This window comes from Dinoponera quadriceps, unplaced genomic scaffold (genome assembly GCF_001313825.1).
Source record: "Dinoponera quadriceps isolate SergipeBrazil2010 unplaced genomic scaffold, ASM131382v1 scaffold5809, whole genome shotgun sequence".
Taxonomy (NCBI): Eukaryota; Metazoa; Arthropoda; class Insecta; order Hymenoptera; family Formicidae; genus Dinoponera; species Dinoponera quadriceps.
Genome location: NW_014559826.1, coordinates 442,903 through 467,799, shown reverse-complemented (window position 1 = coordinate 467,799; position 24,897 = coordinate 442,903). Strand labels below are relative to the sequence as shown.

The 24,897-nt window shown below is 41.5% G+C and overlaps 1 protein-coding gene across 1 annotated transcript in view; it reads left to right on the top strand.

The window, feature by feature from the left end:
- The window catches only part of LOC106750512 (homeotic protein antennapedia-like), a 62,328-nt gene extending 38,051 nt beyond the window's left edge, over window positions 1-24,277 (top strand). The window contains exons 3-4 of the mRNA XM_014630917.1: window positions 9,887-11,358; window positions 18,911-24,277. Coding sequence (XP_014486403.1) covers window positions 10,551-11,358; window positions 18,911-19,164 — 1,062 coding nt within the window. The 5' untranslated portion in view covers window positions 9,887-10,550 and the 3' untranslated portion in view covers window positions 19,165-24,277. The remainder of the gene's footprint in view (window positions 1-9,886; window positions 11,359-18,910) is intronic.
- The last annotated feature ends 620 nt before the right edge of the window (window positions 24,278-24,897 follow it).

The window sequence follows — 24,897 nt, the reverse complement described above, 5'->3', positions numbered from 1 at the left end:
TATATATCTATATATATATATATATATATCGGTCTTTCAAGTGAAGAGAACAAATGAATTCTCATGTTTACCAAATGTTAAACATTCGTGTGCGTCATCGAAAGATAATGCTTTGTACACGAGGTCCGTTGTTTTATTCATCGGGTTTCTTTTTTATTTTCCTTTTACTCTTGTAAATATATTAAATACAAAAGAAAAAAAGGCGATAGTTCTAATCTCTCTTGTACGTAAGAGATAACTGTGAATGCTTACTAAGCCTAACAGCCGGTCATTACTGCTAATAATTACACACTTACGAAGATCCAGCATAATTCCGAGACAAATTGATTATGCTTTCGCATATACGAGCGAGTGCGCGATCCATGTGTGAGATTTGCGGCTCTTCTTATTCCCTAATTGTATAATTTTTCTATTTTTATCACGCCGTGACGCGGAATATGCGCACGTATGGGTGAAAACACGCGAAAGTCTAAACGTTTTCCTCGCAACGGACATTACCATGACTATCGTGCCGCCATATCTATACACTGGCCGTAGGAATTATAGCGTTACCTCTCTCATTATGCAGGCCTCGCCAATAAAATTTGCATTTAGTAGTTTTGCGGTAACCCCATTTTTTCCGCTCTTTTTCACTTTCGCCAACTACACTCTTTTCTTTCTTGTTTTTTTTTTTATTTTTTTATTACTATGCATTCAACTAACAGACTTCTATCAAGTAGTGGAATTAATTCCAAGTGCACGACTTCTATCAAGTAGTGGTATTAATTCCAAGTGCACGGATATTTCAAATACTGTCGTGTACTTGAATATCCAGTTTTATTCATTATTTTTATTATCTTTCCTTGTTTACCCTTCAAGTCTTTCTAACCGCAAAATTATTAAAGTGAGATCAAGAAAAATACATAGCCGGGTAACACGATATTTCGTTTTTACATCAGAATATGTTAAAGTAAAATACAAAATATATCCAGCAAAATCGAGACTAGAGTGTCGCTATTTATTTTAACGTTTCGACGATTTTAGTGTGTGCTGTGTGTGTGAAGGTCATTTCTATATTTATAACTTACGACTCAAATTTGAACACAGTTACATATATTATCTCAACTCAAAATGTCTTCCGTTCGCTGACAGCCGGCTGTAAATTGAAAGAGCAGCGGTGCATGTTTTTATCACGCATTTATCAACACATTTATATCGCCGATAGCAAAGGAGCGGTTAAATATTACTGCGGCGCTACTAAAGCTAAGCTTATTCTCACCGTATCTTTATAGCGCCTGCAGCTTACACGTATATTTATGACTATCATCTTATGTATCATGATTATTACATGCTCACTACACTGTAATCAACCGCCAAACGACCAATTACGAAGAGCACACCATAAGTTAAATATACAAACTTTACTTCTCGCCGTCTTCCGACGCCGTTGAAATATAAACTGCGGGGTATGTAAAAATTCAATATTTTTAATTGTTTCGTGTGGACGCATCGTTCGGTATCGGGAAACGCCTGGAACGCGAATACAACATTCGTAACGTTTTTTTATTGTTGTTGTTATTATGAGCGGCTATCCGATAAGCTATTATCCGTGCTCCAATTTACAACACTTGAAATAATAAAGTGATAATGTATTTAAAAACTAGTACAATAACAGTTTTATCTTCTAAAAAAGAGTAAATTAGTTTACTCTTAATTTATGTTAGCAAAAAAAATGCACGTACTATTTTTTTTTAACCGATATCTCTTGTAAAACTCGTAACTATTATAAATTTCAAACGATCGACCTATTTCAAAACATTAACAAGTCACATTCGCATTTCTATTGAATTTACTTTCCTGATATTGACCGCGTTTTCTTTTTATGTTCTTTTGTTTGACTAGACAATAATAACAAAAAAATAGATTTATATTTTTGAGCAACGTCAAATATAATTCTTTTAAATATCGATCGCAATATCTCAGAAAAATTGCTCTTTGCTAGAATTTCTGAATGATAACATAATACTTGATATAACTATACCATCTAGTCGTGCGTATTTGCTTGAAATGTTGTTCCAATAATTCTTTATCCGAAGACTCCAAGTCAGTCTGGAATGCGGAGTTGGGATGTACGAAGTACTACGGAAATTTTTGACTCACTGTGTACAGGCTGTCTGTGCTGAGAGCAGAACAGACATACGGTGAGCGAAACTCCAGTCCAGGATATATTCGTGCAACGTCTTAAGTGAGCGAGTGTGTTGGTTGATTTATAAGGTGGCGTCAAAACTTTGTACTCTCCGCCGTATCTCGGCGGTCTTATAGATACCCCTTCGCTTTTGCGACGAAATAAAGGCTCGGCTACGTAATTTCAGGCTCGCCGTTGCTATTGTGTGCGTAAGAACAAGCACCCATAAGTTTTTCCTTTTTCATCGGTAAAATGACTTACGGTCGGCCGAGGAGGAGAGTTGACGTTACCGAGAATCGTCAAATTTTTCTACGGTGGTTCGTGCAAATTAAACTCTGGATTTACCGTGACATAATACGTAAACTCTGAAGCCGTAACAGAGGTTTCCCTTAAGGCGTTATGTAGCCACGCGCGGCTTTCTATCCGGATTTCTATGTCTCTCCGGAAAATAACTAGTTTGTATTGCTTAATTTTGAGTCACAAAAAAGTCCATATTGCGATATAATAACAAAGAAATAACTGCGGCAAAAATATCAAATTTCCTTCAAGAGGAAACAAAGAGTGTGCGTTCACGTAAACATATTTTTTTTTTCAATTTCTATAAAACTCACACATATAATATTGAACTCATAATCTAGTATTCTTCAGTCTAGTATTTAGTACTTTTAGTACTTATATATACGTATAGTAGTTATCGTGAAATTAATTTAAATGTTAAATATCTTCCCCACTAAATGCAAGATTGCGCAGTTTTTACTTGGAAATTTAATTTAATTCAGTTACAGGGGCGGCGCATAGTTATCTCCGGGTACATTTCGCCTGGTGAAACTTTTACGGCTCTTTTAAAGAACTTTTACCACCTTGCGATAACATCTGGTTACGAGATAACTCAGCCTCCATTAGTCCTTCCGTTAATTAAGTGAAATCTGGAGCGATTAACCTTTGACTTCTGACTTAGCGCACCTCAAATCAGGAACAACATTCGCAGGAAGTAGAAGTGACACTCCTTGATACGCGATATAGTATATTAAGAACAGCCTACTTTCACACGGCGGCCCGTAGAATCTTTAACGATTCCGTATCTGACTTGTCGTAAGAACCGCTACAAAAAGGACTTTTCGGCAAAAATCAACGCTGTTACCGTGAACTTTTTACCGGCTGAAACAAAACGGGCGAAACTAAACGCATCAAGCGTGACCCCTCGGCGAGTCGGCCGACTCCCGGACGACTCGGTATCACCGAGGTACTGTTTTCGGTTCGTGTCACGAGAAAAAAATTCCGAAAAATGAAAACTTGGCACATCCTGCAGTCCTGCATTCACTTGTATTGCGCAACGACCGTCTTTGAAAGGTGTTCGCTAAACCCTCGAAAGAAAGAACTGACCCTACTAAATCTCGACGATAGACAGTAAACAGGAAAAAAAAAAATATTTGCATTTCAAAAAAAATAAAAGTGAAAGTTACGAAATAATAGAACGATTGTCGGAAGGTATACGGGATCCTTGGTAGTTTTAGATGCTGCCGGCAAAAATTGCCTAAGTGGGTCAAAACCCTCGAGACACCGGTATATAAAGGTGTCGCGTATCCTGTGGAGAAGGTCACGCCGTATTACAAGAATGCGTCTCACGCGGATTACGTGATTCCGGGCCCTCTGCATTTTTGTTTGCATCATGCTGCAGTTAACTTCTATTTACGTTATTATACATCCATTTCATCGCATTCTTATGATAAGGAATTCCTTGTCGAAAATCGTTAAATCCCGAACCACATTTTTCCCCAACATCTAATGGGAGCGGTAATTCTGACAAAAAATGTGTACTCTCTTAAATGTAATAATTAAATGTAATATTATCAAATAAAATTCAACTACAAAATCGTGTCACCGTCCTTTATACGGACGCACGTCTCTGAATCGCGCACCTGGTTTGTGTATATGTATATGTTTGTGTTAGCGACCCGTCGCCACGTACGCTATCAGCGCGACTCACAGACGCGCGCTTGCAAAACACAAACGACGACTGGTTGGGTTTTGTTCGATAATTATTGCCTCGTAAAATGTCGCAAAAAAATAATTCCAAGATTTCCGACTTTTAGTGGAATATGGCGCTAATAACTGAGCGCTAATTAAGAAGCATCCTGCGTACGCACATGGCAGTAAAACGCCAAGTCTGCGGGTTATCCACGATACGATGTTCGGCGACAACACACGCGAGAACAGGATAACACGGCGATGCCGTTTTAACGCATCTTACGTTAGCTTGCCCTCAAAATCAGGAATGGCGAGAGGTTCTAATCTAGCTCAACATCTAACTTAATCTCACCTAACCTCATCATACGTGCACCAGGCTCAGTTCACGCCCGCTGTCGTTCACGAAGGGTTGTCGACGGTAGCGCGACTTGTGCACCAAGTATGATCTCTGACGCGCATAAGTAGCTATTGTGTTGTGTGACAGTTACGTTGCTCAAGTTTTCATCGAAGTCTGCTCATTCAAGAGGAAGGCTCGCGTAACACTCGTAACGCGCACATAACTGCGACCTATGACGAATGTATCGGCACTATCCTTGCTCTCACACTCAGCTGACGTTATCGGTATTATGGATGGATCGTGTGCTTGCCGGTAGGCAGAGAACGGCATAAGCGATCGGCCAGCCGGCTTGTCAGTGGCCTTGCAAACTGGTTCCCCGTAGCCCGACTCGATTATGCTAATCGCATATGCGTTAGCATTCGACTGATCTGCTCGCGCACACATGTGGCTCGTGTGTTTATCGTCGCAGGCACATAAACACACGATACAGACGCATGCATGCACACACGCACCACGCGCGGCGTACTAAGAATCAGGATCCCGACGCGGTCCCCGAGTGCGCTGGAATCCTCGATCGCGACCATCTTTCAGTGCCGCCTCTATCTTCCGCAAACTGGACAGTAACGGTACAGCGTATCTCTCTGACGACGTTACAACCACTGTGCTCGTGTTTCTGACTACTTTAGATCTAACTGCGCGGTTGCTTACCCGTGTATCTCCTCCGCAACGTCCTCCCTCCAGCCTTTGATTCTTCTTAAAATAATTTCGTGAAATGTCACTCTCGACACGCAGCTGTCGGACATTTACCACAACAGTGATGTTATTCCCAATGATCCTCGGGATTCAACTCTGACGCGAGATCGTGTCGAAAGTGAAGCTCACGCCAGCTTGAAATTTTTACTCGCACGCATTTGGTATGTAATTGGCGAATTGATATCGCCGATTCTCAAGCCGTACAAAGCTAAATACGCCTGGATCAGCCTGATAATTAAATCGTTCTTTCACCGGTATCATATAATTTTCACCCAACATCATTAAAAATTGTAATATATGTATAATGGCGCGTTAAAATGTAAATTCACCGTACAATGGTCGCTAGGCCGGACAGATTTAATACCCGGAGAACTTCCGCCAGGCGAATAAATCACGTGGCGGCAAGTTCGAATGCATACAATAAATTCGATTACGGTATAATATAGAGTTCAAAAAATATTGTTATCCCGTTTCAGGATGGATCATTTTACGTTATAAAGTACCTTGAAATTGTGATATATCTCGTGAATATGCGTCAATTTTAATTTAATCCTCGCATATTACTCGTCCCGTTTCTTTACGAGCGATCTTGCACCAAAATTATATGTTGCACATAATGATAGTTATTACTCTGTCCGCTTTGTGCCCATTTTACGTAATCGCTTGTTATGTGTAGATAAATATTATACGAATAATCTGACGCATTAACGTCTTGTGTGTGAAATAAAAAAAAAAGATAGTCCCTGCGCGTGAACTAACCTTTTTAAATTTTACCTCGATGAGCTGTGATAGAACGGTTACTGTCAACTGTATATTTTCGCAGTTGATTGCCATATTACGACTCACACTGATTTTCCGCGCTCCGCTTATTACATTTTTTTCTCATCGATGTTTATTTCCCCTTATCTCGAGTAAGTTATCGTAGGCACTTTATTTGGGATTCTCAAATTGAGAGTAAACGCGTTAACCGGTTTAACCAATTTGAGCGCGTTAAATATTGCATGGCGCAAAGTCAGGAGCTTCCAACTTTTTGACGTAACACTGCGCTACTGTTTTTGCTCATGACGTCAGGAGTGCGTTGAGTTTACGAGGCGCTTAGTTTACGGCTGTTTTACGAGGTGCCGGCCACCGGCACGAGCTACGAATCTCGTAACTGTCAAATCCAAGTGCCATTTACGGGGTCTCCAACGATCTTCGGATATATAGCTACCTGCGACGCTGTTTATTTAATCTAGCCGGTGACACGTATGGATTTATTCGTCATCAACAACACTCGTTATTATCTCTCTTATTGCTTTAGGGAGAACAAAAATATGTATAACATTCTATTATACATATATATATATATATTTTTGTTTTGTTTTCAGTTAAAAATACTTATTTGTCATTATAATCAAGTGTGCCAATTTTCACCGCAGCATCTTATATTTAGAGGTCGCGTTGTTCTTTTGGGACGGACAGAGTCGACACAATCGACCACACGATCCGCTCCAACCGTTCGCGATACATTAAAGCATTAGATAAGAAGCTGTGAAACAAAGAAATTCCCGGTTAGAAGCCATTTTGCTAACTAGAGGCCATCGTAGGTATATGACGTCACTTCCATATCCAGCTATGGCGTCACATGACGCTCCACCCTGTTTTCAATCACCTTGGCCTCGAACCCACCCAACTGTCAGACACGCTCCACCCCGTTTTTTCCTCTTCTTCCGTGTTATCACTATCGCCATCTACCGGAGATATTATGCACTTCTCAGAACCTTAAGTAATCAGTTGGTTTATGATCTTCCCGGTCGATGTCACTGGGCAAATTAAACCTATATATCTACCGGGCATAAATATCTCGGAGTCAAAATAATGTCGCATTCTACTTAGGAGGAGGAACAACAAGATACGTGTGACATCATTATCTGCTCTTCAAATGACTCCACATCCAAGATATATATACTGATATATTTTACCGCGACATCGACATGTCGTCAGCACAGTTTGAGGAACAAATCGACAACGATGATTGAATCCGCGGTAAGCTCGACTATTTTAAGTTAAGGAGGATGCACTTTGCAAAGATGCGGGACTGTGAAAAGTATGTGCCGTTCGCATCAATAGAATTCAGACACTCGCTCTCTTCAGAGGAGGATACATAAAGGGGAATTTACGGGGCGGGAATTGAGTTCAAATCCTGCGAGAGGTAGAATTTATACGCGAGAGGCGAGGAAGAGAAGGGGAGGAGGGGGGTAGTGAGCGCGTGGAATCGCTATCGGCGGCCATTCATCAATCCGTGGAATCAATACGCTGGAATTAATGAAAGCGCCGCGCGAACAGCAAGCTAGCGGCCGGAATGTTAATCGCGATCGTCCCGCGTCCGATCCGTTCTCATGTACAGCAAACTCCCAAGGGCCGCACCTCCCACCCTCTCTCTCGCACCCTTCTGCCTGCTGCGCTGCCCCTTGCACATCCAGGCTCGTTTCTAACCCCCGTGTCTACCATTCACACTGTCATGCTATCCGCAATAGTATCACATGTAATAGACCTATGCAGAAATTCTTTTTTTAATAATGACCTTCAAAAGTTGATAATTTTTTTTTTAATCTCAATATTTTTCACCCCTCTGTTTAGAGTGCTTCTGATATTGCCATATAATATTTGTAAGTCTGAAAGTCGGTTAACATAACATAAATATTGACGCAACCTAAGTAGTAGTAAACATGTTTCTAGATGACTGTTAAATTACGATTACTACGGATCGTTATTCCTCGCTAAACGGATTAAGTAAAAAAATTGGAAGGAAAAGATTGTTCACCGTTAAATGAAATCGTTCAAATATTATTGTTACGGAGTAAAAAAGTTTGTGTGAAATTTCACACATTTCACACGTCCCAAGCGGTTCGCGCAAATTTTTATGTTAACGCGAGGTGAATATATTGAAAAGCAATAAGTATTAGATAAAAAATGAATACAAAATTAATATCCATAATATGTTGATTGAAACTGAAGTATAAAATGTGTTATTTTAACATTTATACATGGTGAATATTGACTCAATATAAAATACTGAGATAACATAAACACAATATGTTAAATTAATACATGGATATATTAGAAATTTAACACAAAAATTTTAACAAGAAATAATTTTAACACAAGTGCAAAATATATTTTACCGTGTATTTGGTAGTTTTAGACTTCATCTTAACGGAAAACTACACTAAAATTCATCGATAACTTTTTCTCTATGCTGTTAAGTTTTTAGTACGAAAAAATCCGTATGTTGTCCGGAAGGTGGCGTAAGGTCATGAAACATAACGAAGAATATTTTTGTTGGAATATATATCTAATTTTTCAAAAATACACATAGTTTACATTATACATATAATATAAACATAAAAACGAAAAGTTTTTGCACATAAATCTAATATATTTTCACGTATATTTCATTTACTTCTGCAAACAGTCGGTATAGAAGGTTTCGACTTCAAATCGGCAGATCGACGTATTCTCTCAAAAGGGAAAACACTTCTCCCTTCAGTCGATAAGACGCTTTTATATTATTACATATTATTATATTATTAATAACAATTCACTTTTGCAAGACAAAAAATTAATATCTGTCGTAATTGTTAATTATTATATATATTATTTATGAAGAGTCAAAATCTAAAATTGTATATGTATACTAACTTTGTTTTGGTCGTTCGAAATCTATATAATTGTAATTATAAACAAGCCAACTATTACGTATCCTGTGTATTTGGTCATTTTCGTTATCAAATGGCGATCTGTCAATGGGTTGTTAACGTACGATTGCAATTATTCAGATTTTTGCAAAACGAGTCAATCATTGCTTAACTACTTAAGATTTTTCTAGTTATTTAATTTTAACAATATCAATTACGCAACAGAAATCTATACGTTTTCTATCATTGAATCGATGTGATACGGTAAAAGTTAAATTCTAGTGCATTTATCCTACCGGCGTACATAACACACATTAGGACCTCTACAAGGATACCGAAAAAAAGATTAATGTAAGAGGGGAGGTTTCGGTGGGGACTTCGGTGGCCATGCTGCTTAATGGATGGGAATTTTTCCAAATTTAACGATCGTTTAGCCCGCCCACACAGAACGCTGTAACAAGTTTGGCGTCTATGTGATGGCCGTCACCGTGACGAGCACGTGTGTGACTCTCCTTCTGTTACTTACAGCTGAACTCCGCTCAGTTCATTCAGTTCACTTGACAAAGATCACGCAAAGTGAGCTTTTAGCCGAACTCGGGACGTTGTATATATTTAAATCTCATAAAAACGGCTTATGTTCTAAATATATTAATATTGTGTATATATATATAAAAAACGTGTGTTTCTCTTGAGTTTCCGCACTAAAAGTAAATCGCAAAATTTCTTACCATTAATCGTGAATTTTCACAAGTATGTTCTTATATGTTCTTCATAAACGTTTTTGTTCATGGCTTTATCTATGTGTGTATGGGTGTGTGTGTGTGTGAAATTTAATAACTTTAATATAATTGCTATCTACAATGAAATGTAAAGTATTAAACGTAAAACACTTTATATTGCGTTTAACATTTATGATACATTTAAGCGTGATTGATGTTACTTTATTATAATATGATATGTATAAAATTTTCCTTTGTCTTTTTACAGGTGCGGCGTAACTTCGATAGTAGGGTGGACAGAAGAACAAAACGGATCTGGAGTAACTTGGCATTTTGAACGAAGGTATCACACCGAGGAAGACGAAGGACTCTGATTATTATCTTCCACCACCACCTCGCATACGCGTTATACTCGTGTCTTTCTCTTTCTCTCTCTCTCTCTCTCTCTCTTTCTCTCTCTCCTTCTCTCTTTCTCTTTCACTCACACTCTCCACACGCTTATTAATGTTTCTGTAGTGCTCCAATTTATAATTTTATCCTCCTTCGGTAGTGAGACCAGTGTGATAAAAAGTCAAATGATGTACATGTGATCCACAATGATGGTGGTATGATATATACATATATATATATAAATATATATACGTGTGCTTGTGTTGTCCAGCAGTGCGTGAGACGAGAAAATTGAGTGAGAAAAAGAAAATTTTACGGAGAAGTGCAATCCCCCCCCCCTGAAGTGATAAATCTGTATCTATATAAACACGTGTGCCAGAGAGAAGTGTGTCCGTACGAAGAGTACAAAGCAAAATAAGTTTACGGTGGAAGAAGGACAGGGAAAAATAATCATAAGTCGGCCGAGGACAACCAAAGGAAAACCAGTCAGCAGCAACGTCGAGAGGGTGACATTAGCAGGTGGGACAGGCGGGAACAGTAGCATGAGTTCGTATTTCGCGAATTCGTACATCCCGGACCTGCGAAATGGCGGGGTGGAACATCCGCATCAGCATCAGCAGCACTACGGTGCGGCCGTACAGGTGCCTCAGCAGACACAATCAGTTCAGCAGCAGTCTCAGCAAACCAGCGATCCGTGCGATCCGAGTTTGTTACGTCAAGGAGTCTCTACCCATCATTATGGAACCACGGGAGGTCAACAGGACATGCCTTATCCGAGGTTTCCCCCGTACAACCGGATCGACATGCGGAACGCGGCTTATTACCAGCATCAACAGGAGCACGGGAGTATGGACGGCATGGCCGGTTACAGGTCGACGTCTCCGAGCACCGGTATGGCTCACATGGGACACACGTCAACCCCCAACGGACATCCGTCCACGCCCATCGTCTATGCTAGTTGCAAGCTTCAAGCGGCCGCTGTCGATCATCAAGGTAGCGTCCTCGACGGGCCAGACAGTCCTCCACTCGTCGAGTCCCAGATGCATCACCAAATGCACAGCCAGCACCCGCATATGCAGGCGCAGTCATCGCAACATCCGCAGCAGCAGTCGCAGCACCAACATCTACAGGCGCAGCAGCAGCATATGATGTACCAGCAGCAACAATCTCAGACCACGTCGGGACAACAGGGACAAAGTGGTGGTATGCACCCGCAACAACAGCAACAAGCTCAGCAGCATCAGGGCGTTGTCGCGTCACCGCTCAGTCAACAGCAACAAGGCGCGTCCCAAGGTGCAGCGTCTGCAAATATACCGAGCCCATTGTACCCCTGGATGAGAAGTCAGTTTGGTGAGTTCGATATCTTTCTTAATGCCTGCAATGGTCGCGCAATCTTATTCTTTTTTCACGTCGAGGTCGCAACTATTGTCTCAACAGGCGTTCACGGGTGAAGGGTCGACTAACGTGGAAATATTCATCCGTGAGGAAAATATGCGATTTTGTCAATGAAACGCGTCGAACTTTCCGGGATTCGTTGAGATCTTGTCGAGAGAATTCCCCTGAAAATTACAGCCACAAAATACAAATAGTTATTTTTAATGCGGCGATACGCCGGAATTCATCTGAAAAATGTTCTTTTACATGGCATCGTGCCTAGTAGGATAAGCGTGGAATACGTGACGCCACTTTTGAAAATAAGATCAAGGTTTCACTCGGTGCGTGACCAAAAGATTCGTAGAAAGCTGAGTTTCTCGTAAGGCATCTCAAATAATAGTAACCCACTCTTGAATTTATGCAACGCCGCGTAGAACAAATCCGTACGGCGGTCGACTCACGATTGGCACAATGTCTCTAGTTTCACACTGCAGACACGGTTATTTATTGCATTGACATTTGGCCTACCTGCCTACTGGTTTCACGACGCAGAAAGACCAGGTCACAGTAAGAGTTGTCTTTTGCTCCTTTCCTGCGCGTCGGTCGCTGCTTAAATCCCCACAAAGTCGACATATCCACTTTTGTCCGTGAGACCACACATTGCGTTTGTCTCGACGGTCTAATTTCCTATTGTCTTATCCCACCGACATGCTATTGAGTGGTGATACTTTCTTAAAATATATTTTCTTAAATTAGCGTTATTCAATTCATTTATTACATTTATTCCTATTCAGGTGACAATAGTAAAATTTACATGATTACAAAGACAACACGCTCGATTCGATTCATTCGTAGTCGGTAGCGGGAGTCGTCTGTGTTGCATTCTCGGGGACAGTTTGACAGATCTTCCCACATTTTTCATCATTCTGAACTTTCGAGTGATTTATGGTGGCCGTGACCAGATGATGATAGGCCGTTCACCGCCATTAAAGCAAAAGAGTTCGTAAATGTAGACGACAACTGAACAGGTTGTGGAACCCCGCTGACTACACACCGATATCCTTGTTTCTTCATTGATCTATGGTTTCCGACATTGGGGAAACGCAATAACCCTACAAGGCCAAGATCCACTTCAGACAAAACTGTAACGAACTACTTTTAGTCCTTGCTTTCCTCGTACTTTAGTCGCTCGTCGCTTCTGCTGGAGGCAACTTCTCTCTCTGCTCTCTCAGTTCTTTAAGTATAAATTTAATACAGATTGGATATATTTTTTTCATTAATTGGTGCGAGTGAAATGATGCGTACATGTGCCTTAGCAATTTGAAGATAAAAAGTCATCGATAATTTTTTGGATATCGTTTCATCATTTGGAAGTGTATATTTTCCGTAATGTACGTCGATCGAAATAACTAACAATCCAAAGGAATTAGGCTTGGTGAATAAGTTTGGGGTGCGTAATAATATTTTACATTGATATAGTAGGTGAGATTTACTAGACGCTTCGAAGTATTCTAATAACACAATAAAGTCATTAATATTCTGTAGGAAATAAAATTTGAAATATATGAAATATTAAGTTAATTACATTTATTATCGTTTCTTTTGTAAACTTAGCAGTATAAAATTCTACCGGTGAAAAAAACTGTACGGTTCCTTTCGCTGATAAAATACCAATTTCTTCTAATTTTAACGGTTGTTATATCGGCATTCAGGCCAAAATTGATTAATTCGACATCTGTGATATTTTGAAGTTTAAAAGTAGAAAGAATGTCTAACATATGAACTTAATTTGTTAGCATCGCATTTATCATTATTCTCTGAGATTATGTTAATCCCTATGTCACGTTATGCGGTTTCTGTTCTATTACAAAATAATATTATTTGAAAAACACGAGAGAATAGAAAAATACTTGACTTTAGACAAAAGTTATTCTACATTTTAACGGGAGGAATTCGCGCGCGCGTACATCTAAGATTTCCGTCGAGAGATACTCGTACCATCTTTCGGTGAAGTTCAGAAGCTGATCCCAGGTATCTGCTTGAGGATTGGCCGATAAACAGAACGGTTATGACGACGACGTGGCTCGTACTTTACTACCAGTTAACGAAGAAAACGAGCTCGAGTCCCTGAACGTGTCCACAGATGTCGGCACATATAAGAATGCTCCGTCGCATTTTACGACTTTATTTCCTTGCAAAATTAATTTTGTGCATACATTTATTCAGCTGCCATGATTCTAAGTAATTTTCTTACATGAAAATGCATAAAAAGAGACTCCATCGTTTCCTTTTTTTTTTTAGAATACATATTCAATTAAATTCTTCTAAAATTATTTAAGAATAATCTTATTAATAAATCCTCATCACTCATTTGAAAGGTTTTTAAATTGTCGTTATATAAAAAAAACGACACTAAAATATTATTACACGTCTCGTCGATAAGATTCGGAAATTTTGCGATATTTTATTGTCTTTGATAACATAATAGTCCTGACGCCAGCCTCATTACACCGACCAGGCATTCCAGATTAGACATCCCAAGTCCAAGTGTTGACCCGAGGAGAAAAGACCGTTCATCGATACCCGCGATGTTTTTAATGCATGAGATAATTGCGATTCCCCACGTGAAAAGATTTATGGCGTCTCTCCATTCCTCCCTTACGTATCCCAGTCGTTTCTTTCCCCTCTTCCCCGTCCCTCATTAAACGTGTGTGATATAGTTATATACATGTGAGGTTTCCGTTACTGTACACACACGTATGTATATGTATATACATAAAGTCATGTGCACGATATATTCATTATACGAAGTAAGTTAAAACGCAAATTGTGCTTCTTCTTACAATTGACAGTGGAAAACAATAGTAAACGAAACAATAGATCTTGGTTCAATGATATCTGACTCCCTACGACATTATTCTTCCCCGCTGGTGTAACTATGATTTCTCTCCTTTCCCCTTTTTTTTTTCTCTCTATACAGAACAAAAAAATATTCAATAGATCATACATATGCAAAATTCGCGGCAACATCTTTGGGAATAAATCGAAAGAGCGGATTCAAGAAAGCAAAAAAACTAAAGGAATCAACGTGTTAAACGTCTGAAATGCATTTCATTATAATCAAGCTAACCGTTTCCGAGTTGGTGGTCAGTAGTGATGGCGGCTTCATGAGATATTCAGGAAAAGATGGAGTTTCAAAGGGAGGGGGAAGGAGGAGTGCTGAAAAAAAAGATTGTAAGATATTTGTGTGTATGTGTGTATACGTGTGAGAGAGAAAGAGAGTCAGAGAGAGAGAGAGAGAGAGGGCGGGGGGGGGGAATAGGAGGAGGCAGAAGGAACGGATGATGATGAATGAATCCACAGAAATTCTGGGACCGCTCGCTTTTGGGGCTGCGCCATGAAGGCGATCTTGAACAGTATGGAGGTCATGGTTTGAATTTCTATCCGATATATCTGCTTAAAATTTATCAAACGTAAAATTACATTTCTTTCCTGATATCGATTCGATTTATTTGGATGATTAACATGCAACAATTTGAGTTCTTGTTTAAAACGAGAAGCCTACGTTTATCGTGATCCGGTCTCGTATTTTACGCGACGGCCGTATTGTTCGCGTCTGGACGCGAACGCTCGCAAAAGAAAATGAATTTTAATGCCTCAAGTGGTACGTAAGGATGCATATGTCGCGGCGAATCATTCCCGCTGCTCATTATCTCGACCTCTACCTCGGGTCTTTTAGACTCCGTCTTCTCGTCCGACTGTCTGTTCGTCCGCTGGGAAGAACAAAAAAAAAGACAACGAAGGCGAGAGGGGAAGACCGCCTATCTGATACTCCGGTCTCCTCGGGGCTTTCTAAACTCCCTCTATGAGTGTTAACGGGCTTGGTGCTTTTCTTTCTCGCCGGCAACTCTGTGAAATCCCTTTTGAAGTTGCTTTCGGGGTTCGATTGAAGTACTTAAATTAAACTAATTTCACATTGAAGTTAAAATTGCAATCCCCGATGAATAGTTACGTGTGTCTGTGTGGACGCGGTGAAACTGGTTTGCAGATTACGGCGATCGGAAAAGTAAATAACAAGATTTAAGCAACATCAAATTTAATAAACAAGCAATTTAAATAATAACCGAACCGATTAATCACAGTCAAGTATTTCAACATAGTAATAGTCTTACGTTCTCAGTGATTCTAGGCTATAATTATGACATTGCACAAGTCTTATTGCTACGTATCGCTATATGTTACGGCTCTAATGTCTCAGAATTCAATTTACTGCATTCTTGATTAAGGATCACTAATATGTTAATAAAGTGACATGTGATTAGGGGGGAAAAAATGAAATATGTAAATATAACATATGTGGATAAAATGAGGAATTTTAAGTAACGAAATATAACAGTAAAAAAGGTAGAAAAAATTAAATTTACGAATACGATATTTCACAATTTAGATTTAATAGGATTTTTCTTTATTATTAATACCGCACCAACTCCGTTTACTCGATTCGCTACGAAATAAATGTGTGCCTTGCGTCAGAAGAAATTTAACGAAAACAGCGCAGTATGGAGGGAGGCAGAACGGAAATATAAAAAAGAAGATAGATCGCTCGGCTTAAAGTATGTTAAAACTAAAGTGCATGGAGAAAGAGAGAGAGAGAGAGAGAGAGAGAGAAAACTACCAGTACTCTGATCACGTGTGTGAAACAAAAGAAATATACGAGAGAATTAAAGGACTATTATTTCCTACACTTATTCATTTCGAAGCGAATGTAATTTGCACGAATTCCGAATATGCGACGGAAGTTTTGCTTACGATCGAAATTAAAAAAGAAATTTCCTTTTAACCGCGGTGAGAGAGACTAATGAGATCATCCGTCCTTTTTCCCGAAACATTTCGACAGAAGTCTCGATTCGGGTGTCCGTTAATAGCGTGGACGTGTATAATTCGCGGCTCATGTCTGAGGCGAGCGGATGATAAAATTAATAGTACATCTGGGGTATATCTAATCGAAGAGTGTGTTTCAAGGTCTGGCCTTAAGGTGCCCACGTAAAGCTTAGCTTAATTGGGCAGCGAGTGGTGGCCGCGCCTTATTAGCGGGTTACAACATCCGGCTAGCTGTTAATCTGAAAAGTCCTGCGTATATCCTGCGGCGGGCCTGAAAGACCAGTCCGGGACAGGGTAGGGAAGCGGAGATGCGGAGCAACTAGCCTATAATAAGCCGCGCGCGCGGTTGTGTATGTATGTATGTTCTGTTCTGTTTCGTTCCTTCATGCTGCGCCAGTGAAGGCAGACCCATAAATCTCCCGGGCATACTCCAGGGGACATTTGATCCTTGCGTAACCCAACGCCGTTAATTTATTGCCCCGCGTTTAAAGTCACCTCCGTCCGCGAGAGCCGTAGTAGTGGTAGTAATGCCGGTACACACCGGCGCAAACTTAGGCCATCGGCGCGACTTTCTTATTATTATTAGGACCTTCTCCGTGTTTCGCTACCGCGAAAACCCTCAGGAATGTCCACTGTATCGCGAGAAAGACAGAGGCGAAATTACGTTATCGCGCTGGCGACAATGTCGNCGGGGGGGGGGGGGGGAGGCCTCCCCCCGACACCTGGAAACGTGCTCGTAATAATATTACCGCGCTGCACCGCCTAATTCTCCGAACCGGATGCGCTTGGGAATCAAGATCGGCGGCGATTTCGATGATCAAATCGACCCCCGGCCCCGCGGAGCTTCGCCTCGTAAATAACGAAGTATCGTCGATGCAACGTTTAATAATTCATTTCTTCGCTCTTCGGCAAAGAGAGTCTAATGACACGGGGGAGATTTATACGCGAGGTGACCTTTCGAGACAAACCTGATTATTACGCCGCGCCGCCACGGGATTATCTCCATGCTCGAACTGATCGCGTGAGTGCGTGCTTCGGATAGCCCTTTTCGAGCGCAAAATATGCTCGAGTCTCCGTTCTCCGTGTGTAAGCAATTTCGGAGTAACGGATGGATATTGCTGCTCGCTACTCAATTATTGCTACTTGTACAGCCGATACTTAGAGACGGATCTGTAAGACGGTAGTATCGAAAAGTCGATCTCTCTTATCGGAATCGGCGAAGGATTAAAGCGGAACTCCGTGTGATTAATTTCATTTAATCACGCGCACGACGCATCGACTTACGTTTCGCACGGTATAAATAAACTCGCTCGACCACGAATATAGATCGGAATTTTCCGGGTGTTAGCGGCCGGCCGCTCGTAACATGTTCCACGTACTCCGCGGACGCTTTGATGATTTAACCCGAGAGATACGGAGCATGATCTTCATTAACGGTTTGACGAATGAGTATTAATATGATGCAGCTTTCACGGAACGGTCGACGGGGGGTCGGTTTGACGGTGACGATATTTCACTCGGGTGTTTGTTGCGCGGTTATCGGACGGTGGATGTTTTTGAGAATACGGTGAAATTCATTATTACCGCCCACGGCGATTTGCGTGCTCGCAACTTGATTGATAATTATTTTCCCAACGTTTGTTCTTATTATTCCTCGGCGTGGCGGTAAATGAATATCCCCGAGACTCCGGTAAAACTATAGAAGTTGACCAAATCGTTAAGGCTTATAAGAGAGCGCTAGAGAGATTGGTATGTTGTTAATTTGAGAGCGTAGCCTAAGGGAGGGAATAAGAAAGCATGTTCCCAGCCTCCTCCGTCTTCCTCCTCCTTTCTCTCTCTCTCTCTCTGTTACGCGCGCTTTTTCTCTTCCTCTGTATCTTCTTCTCTTCGTCCGATCGAGGGGTTCAGGAACCTACGCGATCTCTCCATCTCTCTCCGGAGCAAAACCGCTATCCATCTTCATCGGCCGACAGCACGACGGGCGGCGTTTGCCTCGAATACTCGCCAAGGAGTTTTCTTCTCCTCCTCCTCCTCCTCCTACTTCTTCTTCGTCGTCGTCGTCGTTGTCGTCTTCTTCTTCTTCTCCTTCTTCTTCCCCTTCTCACTTCCCAATTCTCATCCCTAGGCCTCCTCCTCTTCTGAAATATTCCCGTTTTGCTCTCTCGCACTCTCGCGCGCGCGGCGGGCTAACCCAACCTAACCTTTTGAGGTTATATCTCATGAAGTTGTGAGACTTCACACACAGAATCAACTTCCTCTGTCTCCCTGGTACCCCGCTCAGTCTTTTCCACCTCTCTCGCTCTCCTGGCAGCTACAATTAATATTCTTGTTCGGGATTCGTGTACCGCGCACCGACCGCAGATCATGTCACGGATATCGTAAAGGTATCTATCATATGCGGAACTGCATCCACGACTCCCGAGGACTTTTTAACTCACACCCGCGGAGAGATATTTTCGTTTCGTTGAAATTTCCAGAAACCGGCCGACCGGTTAGATCGACACGGCGCGGTATTTATGAAATATCACAGGCTAACCGGCCTGTGTGAGCGGTGGCTTAAAGAGCGATCCCGGGCGCTTCTTCATCAGCCGCCGGCAGTGCGATCCCGAAATACTAATTCGGCATTACCGATTTTCTTCTGTTGCAGAGAGGAAACGAGGTCGGCAAACGTACACGCGATATCAGACGCTAGAACTGGAAAAGGAGTTCCACTTCAACCGATATCTCACCAGGCGGCGACGTATCGAGATCGCTCACGCGCTATGCCTGACAGAACGGCAGATAAAGATCTGGTTTCAAAATAGACGGATGAAGTGGAAGAAGGAGAACAAAACGAAAGGCGAGCCGGGCTCAGGTGATGGCGACACAGAAATCTCGCCGCAGACGTCGCCGCAGGGTTGAAAGAGCTCCGAGGAGTGGAACTTCTAAAGAGGTCTCATCTCTCTCAGGGTCGTTAATACCTTGTTTCCAGCACTACCTCTTCCCCCCACCTAAAACTCCAGTCCCCGTCGATGACCTCCAAATGACCCCTCAACAGCAATGACGCTTATTTTGTCGTGTTAATCATGTTGCTTGTACCAAAAAAAGAAGGAGATAAGGATGACGGCAGGAGGAAATAGTGGAAGGAACCCGTAAGAGTGGCCGATGACGAATAAGACGGGCGAGAGAAGGGAATTACGAAAGGGTGACGTGACGTGCGTAGAGGAGCAGGGAAGGGCAGCGAAACAAAGCGAAGAGCGCACAAATCAGAGTCAGCGGAGGATTTGCGGAGATGTGCATGACTTTAATGTGGATCAAGATAAACGAAGAAACGGAAGAGAGAGCAAAACTGGATCACATGCTAATCAGAACCGCATTAACCTCTATTACGTTTAATCAAATGTAATTGTACTAAAGCCTATATAGAGATATGGATTAAAAAAAAAAAAGATGTACGTAGTTTAATGCGAAATCGCGAGATCGATGGCAGTAATCCAAGTAGAAACGCATGTTGAGAATACGTGGTATTCGGAGTGATAGATGTAAAAGAGCTAAGTCCGTTGAGAGAGAATGAAAATATGTGCGTGAACCCATTGTGCGTGATAGAGAGAAGAAGAAGATGATGATGAAGAAGAAGAACCGCGTTGAAATCTTAGGAGAGCATTTTATTATTTATTCTCTTACGCCGTACTTTGTAGAGCCGGTAGGACGGTTAGTAGATTAGGCAGTACGAAGATGTCCGTCGCGTCTCTATTTAGCGGTAGAGATAAGCGGTTTAGTGTTCTTAGAGGAACTCGTTTAGATAGATCTTTCTCTAGTACCGCGGTGGCTCCAACAAGGAATATTTAACATTCGTGCCAAGTATGATTTTCCGAACGCGTTTCTCGTATTTTAATAAAAAAATATCTGAGAGAGGGTCCGAGCAACGCCAGGATATAGCCGTGATACGAAGAGAAACAAATGGAATCGAACAAAAAAAAAAGAGAAAAGTATAGACAGAGAGAGAGAGAGAGAGAGAAACACAGTGCGGAGGAAGAAGAGGAGAATCACACACGGGAGTTCATACGTCTAACCCTGATAACCCAAGTGAAACAAGTGCGTGCAAAATCAATTCCATTGAAATTCAGTGATTTCTCGGGTGTGTCAATCTGAACGATCACGAATGGATGTTTCGAATATTGTAATACGGATCGGCGGCGGCATGACCGTGGGACGGGATAGATTAGTGCTGAATGATGAAAGTGAGTTTGAGGAAACCGCGCCCTTCGGCGGAGCAGAGAGTCAAGCCGACTTGGCATTTCTTCATCGGCGTCATCGCAAGGTTAGTCTTATTGAATGAACATTGCTAGCGATACACACAATTATCGGTTACGTTAGATACGCAAATATCTCCCGTTGGATCGTTCGCATAACTGATAAGAACAGTTAGCCCCCCTCCCCCGCGTTTTCGACGTAACAAAGACACACACACACACACACACTTCTGTCTCTCTCTCTCTCTCTCTGTGTGTATGTGTGTGCGCGCGTGTGTGTACTTTATTACGCGAGTTTTACTTTACACACAACGCACCAACTTGGAGAAAATGCTTTCGCTACTTGTTTTTATCACGTGCGCCGAAGAAACGTCTGTTTACGTTTGCTGACCGATAATTGAGATGATTTGCTCGTATCATGCACATTGCTCAATATGACGGGTACGATAACGATGTACATAGGCAGTCCTCTTTTAATGAAAACGTGTCTGTTCGGGGGAGAATGAGAAAAAGGAAAAGAGATATTTGAATGTTCAACTTACGCGGCGTATGTTTATCGTATATTCTCGAACGAATGTAGAGAACGTTTTATTTGATCCGGACGCGATATCTTTTTGTCATTAACTATTATTGTAAGTAGCCGAAAATCAAGCGACTTGTGCTTATAAATTTATATATTTAATTTTAGAAGTTTGCGAAAAAGGTCAATTCGACGTTAAGGGTGTATAAATGTAATAACGCGATGTATAATATCTTTTACGATGACGGACACGTCGCTGAGTGATCTCGATTTATTTCCTTTTACGCTGCTTCGAAAGCGGAAGACATGCGGGGTAGCGGTAAACTCATATTCGTTTGCAAAGAGAGACTATCCTTTTCTGTAAATATTTCATGAGGAAAAGAGAGAGGAGCCGGGAAAGAAGGAAAGAAAGGGAGGAAAAAGTCAAGACGGGAAAGACACGAATCTGTCCTCTGCACATTTAGTAGTGATCGAAAATTTAACTCTTGCTCCGCGCGACGTGACGCCAAGTTACCAAGTGTTGTAATACGTAGTATATTTTCGGAATAGGATGCTTTCAGCATGAGACCGCTTGGCACCTTGATAACGACTCGCAACTAAGTTCAATTGTAAGCGATTCCCCGTTTACGATCACGGAGAGTATCACACGAGATACGCGTCATTATTATTACTATTATTGTTCCAAATTCGCCACATCGTCTTACTTGAGTTCGCCGTTGTGTCGTTTTCTTTCTTCGTTTGCGCATAGCAACTTGTGACGTAGAATTTCCCCATCCCATTCGTTTTCCCGACTGTTCTTCCAATACATCGCGATATATCTCCCTCCCCCCTCCCCGTTCCCCCTGCTCAGCCGCTTCGCGGGTGATAAAGGAAGGCACAAATTAAGAAACCGAGGGAGAACGTTTAATGACGGACAGCTCGAGAACACGAGAACGATCGCGCGCCGGCAATTATCACCGGCGCGTATCGGCTGCGATCTCGCGTTCGCGCGCGATATGTCTGCATGCGTGGTTTCGCCAGCTCGTGTGAGATTCTCTCTCTCTCTCTCTCTCTCTCCTCTTCTTCTTCCGCTCTGAACGCTCGTTGTCCGAGAAAGATCAAACTTCATTCGTCTTCTTCGTGTTCCTTCTCACCGCGAAAACCGCGATTACGGACGCGGAGATACGATATCGCTCTCATGATCGCGACCGTTTTTGTTTCTGCTGCTTATCCATCACCGGGGAGAGGCGGTTTATTAAGCGTGGCAAGCGGTATCAGAGCGCGCTCGTCGAGCAACTTCGTCAATGGACACCTGGTTCGATCGATTCGATAATGCGCCGTAAATCGGTAGATCCGGAGAACTCGGGCGGGCGAAAACGTGCCCCGGTATACTCTCTCCGCCGCGGCGAATTCTGTGCTGTGTTGTAAACTTAGATTCGACATAATTATTTAGTTTGTACCTTGTATACACAACAATTTGACGGTATACGCGCGTATACACGTAATAAGCGACGTTAAGACTACCAGTACTCTCGAAGATTGCGTAGTAGTCGTCGGCGTACGGTCGAAGTCGATGTCTGGCCGCGGGTAGCCGCATTTCTAAAATCCGCTGTTGCACGGGAATCCGCTCTTCACCGTTTTCGCATTGTGGCAAAAGAATGGAAAAGGGGCGAAGGGAGCGGCGACACGACCCTGTAAACCCTGTAATCGATATACGTAACACATGGTCCGGCTCGCACTCGCGCGTTGATCGAGCAACCGACCAGCCTTTCCTTTTTCGAGAGATTTATTTATGCAAAAGATCCTTTGTCTTTGAGGAACAACGAACTAAAAGCGGGAAGCCTCGGCGGTCGCTCACTGTCGCCCACGTTTCACAACGGCATTCGGAAATTGCAGAACTGACTAATTGCCGGTTTCGTAAAAGAAAAAGAAAGAAGACATTTTTCTGTCACACGGCTTCGTTTTGTGATTCCTCGTCTAATTTTAACCTGCAAATTATTCAATCGCGAACTCTTTCATCGTGATTGCCCGACGAACTGTTTCTGTGGACGCGTGATGCGTAACCTTGCACGTTTGAAATGGATTTTTCGGTGTTTCACTGTAAATAAACCATGTGTGGATTAACTTCGATTACGTCAATCGGTGATACGATTTGTGTGTGAGTCGAATAACAGCCGGTATTGAAACGCAAAGAGGAGGATATATATATATATCGCTCATGGCCATCTTATCATATTGTGTTACGACATTGTGACCAATGTTCTGGGCAAGTGTTTAATTTCACGAAAAGACTTTGTTTCGAGGTAAATAGAAGCGGAAAGTGATTCATTCATAAACGCTCGAAATATTTATCAAGATGATGCGCTCTGAAGAAAAGTTTAAATTTCAGATATAATAGTCCCGAATTTGATTAATACGCTTCCGACTTGGTCATGATACGTCGAAGAAGTTGTATATTTCAAGAAGAGAATATACATTGTTGAATGATACAATGGTCCTCCCCGTGCAAACCGCAGCCATCGTGAGCGATCGCCGTGAACACGCGAACATAATGAAAGCAAAATAAAATTTTGTATCCATTGGATAACGAATTATATTATTGTAGACATAAAAATACATATGAACGCGCGAAATGGAAATTCATAGTATTAACTGGAAGAAACAAAATGTAAATTATATATTTTATCTCTACTCGTATATATACGCGTAAAATTACAGAATATACGTAAATTAAACCAAGTACTGTTAGTGTATGCAAAGGTAGAATTAAAAAAAAAAAGCTGAACGTAAATGCAACAGCGCCTATGTACGAAGTATGTCACTAAGATAACTCGTAATCGATAAACGTAACATCTAAAGTCTAATTCATTAAAAGTTAAGGTTAATAATGTTTAGGAAAACGGGCATGTCAGTCGCAATGGGCAGGGGCGGCGGTCGTGAGACGGTAATTAGAGATTTTCGCCCAAATAAAAGAGAAAGAAAAGTAAGAGGGAAAAGGGAGAAGCCGTATCCGCCATTTAACGTACACATATGGGAGGTGCGCAATTCAAATTTTATTTATTATTGTCCACGGTATGCGGGAGAATGACGGCACTTGCAGAATTGTACATAACTCCGATCTTTCTAACTAGGTTACGCGCGAAAAACTCTACGAGATAAGTAGAACAAAGAAACGAAGAAATATAAGAAATAATGCTTGTCAACGAACGAGTAGCTTTCAGACCGTAATATTATTTAGCCCGATACTATTTATTGATACTATGTTATATATATATAAACGCAAAGTGGATTTTTCTGTTTGTTTTATTGATTATACAATAAATATTTTTTACAATATACTAGATAAGTTGTTGTAGGTCTCTTTGTATGTACCACTTACTCTAACACTTCCTTGAACATCTCTAACGGAATATGATAGTGACTAATAGACATTACGAAGTCGTATGCTGACATTGTGTTCTTGAATATTCAGTTAGACTTTCTATTCGGATTATTGCACGTAGGTTGTGCGAAACAAAAGTGATATGCGTTGAAAAATAATACATGTTTCTCTCTCTCGTGCATTTGTATTTTGATACTTTATCTCTCATTTAGCTCTGAACTCTCCTTCATTCGAGCCACGAAAGATCTTGCAAAAGTATTACGTTTTTTACCGTGCAAAAGGTTGAATCTCTTAGCGGTCTATATAACCTCGTCCTCGTGCGCGAATGCACCGAAGAGTTCCTGACTACCTGTCGCACTTTAGGCGCGGGTGTCATTATAGTTTCATATATCTTTTAGATATTGTATTTCTATTCAAATATGTAAAATATATAAACGAGCAAGCGGAAGTCCCTCGCCCCCTTCACTTCATCATTCACATACCATTTGGCATTTTGCGTGTAACTGTAACTTAAGCCTATA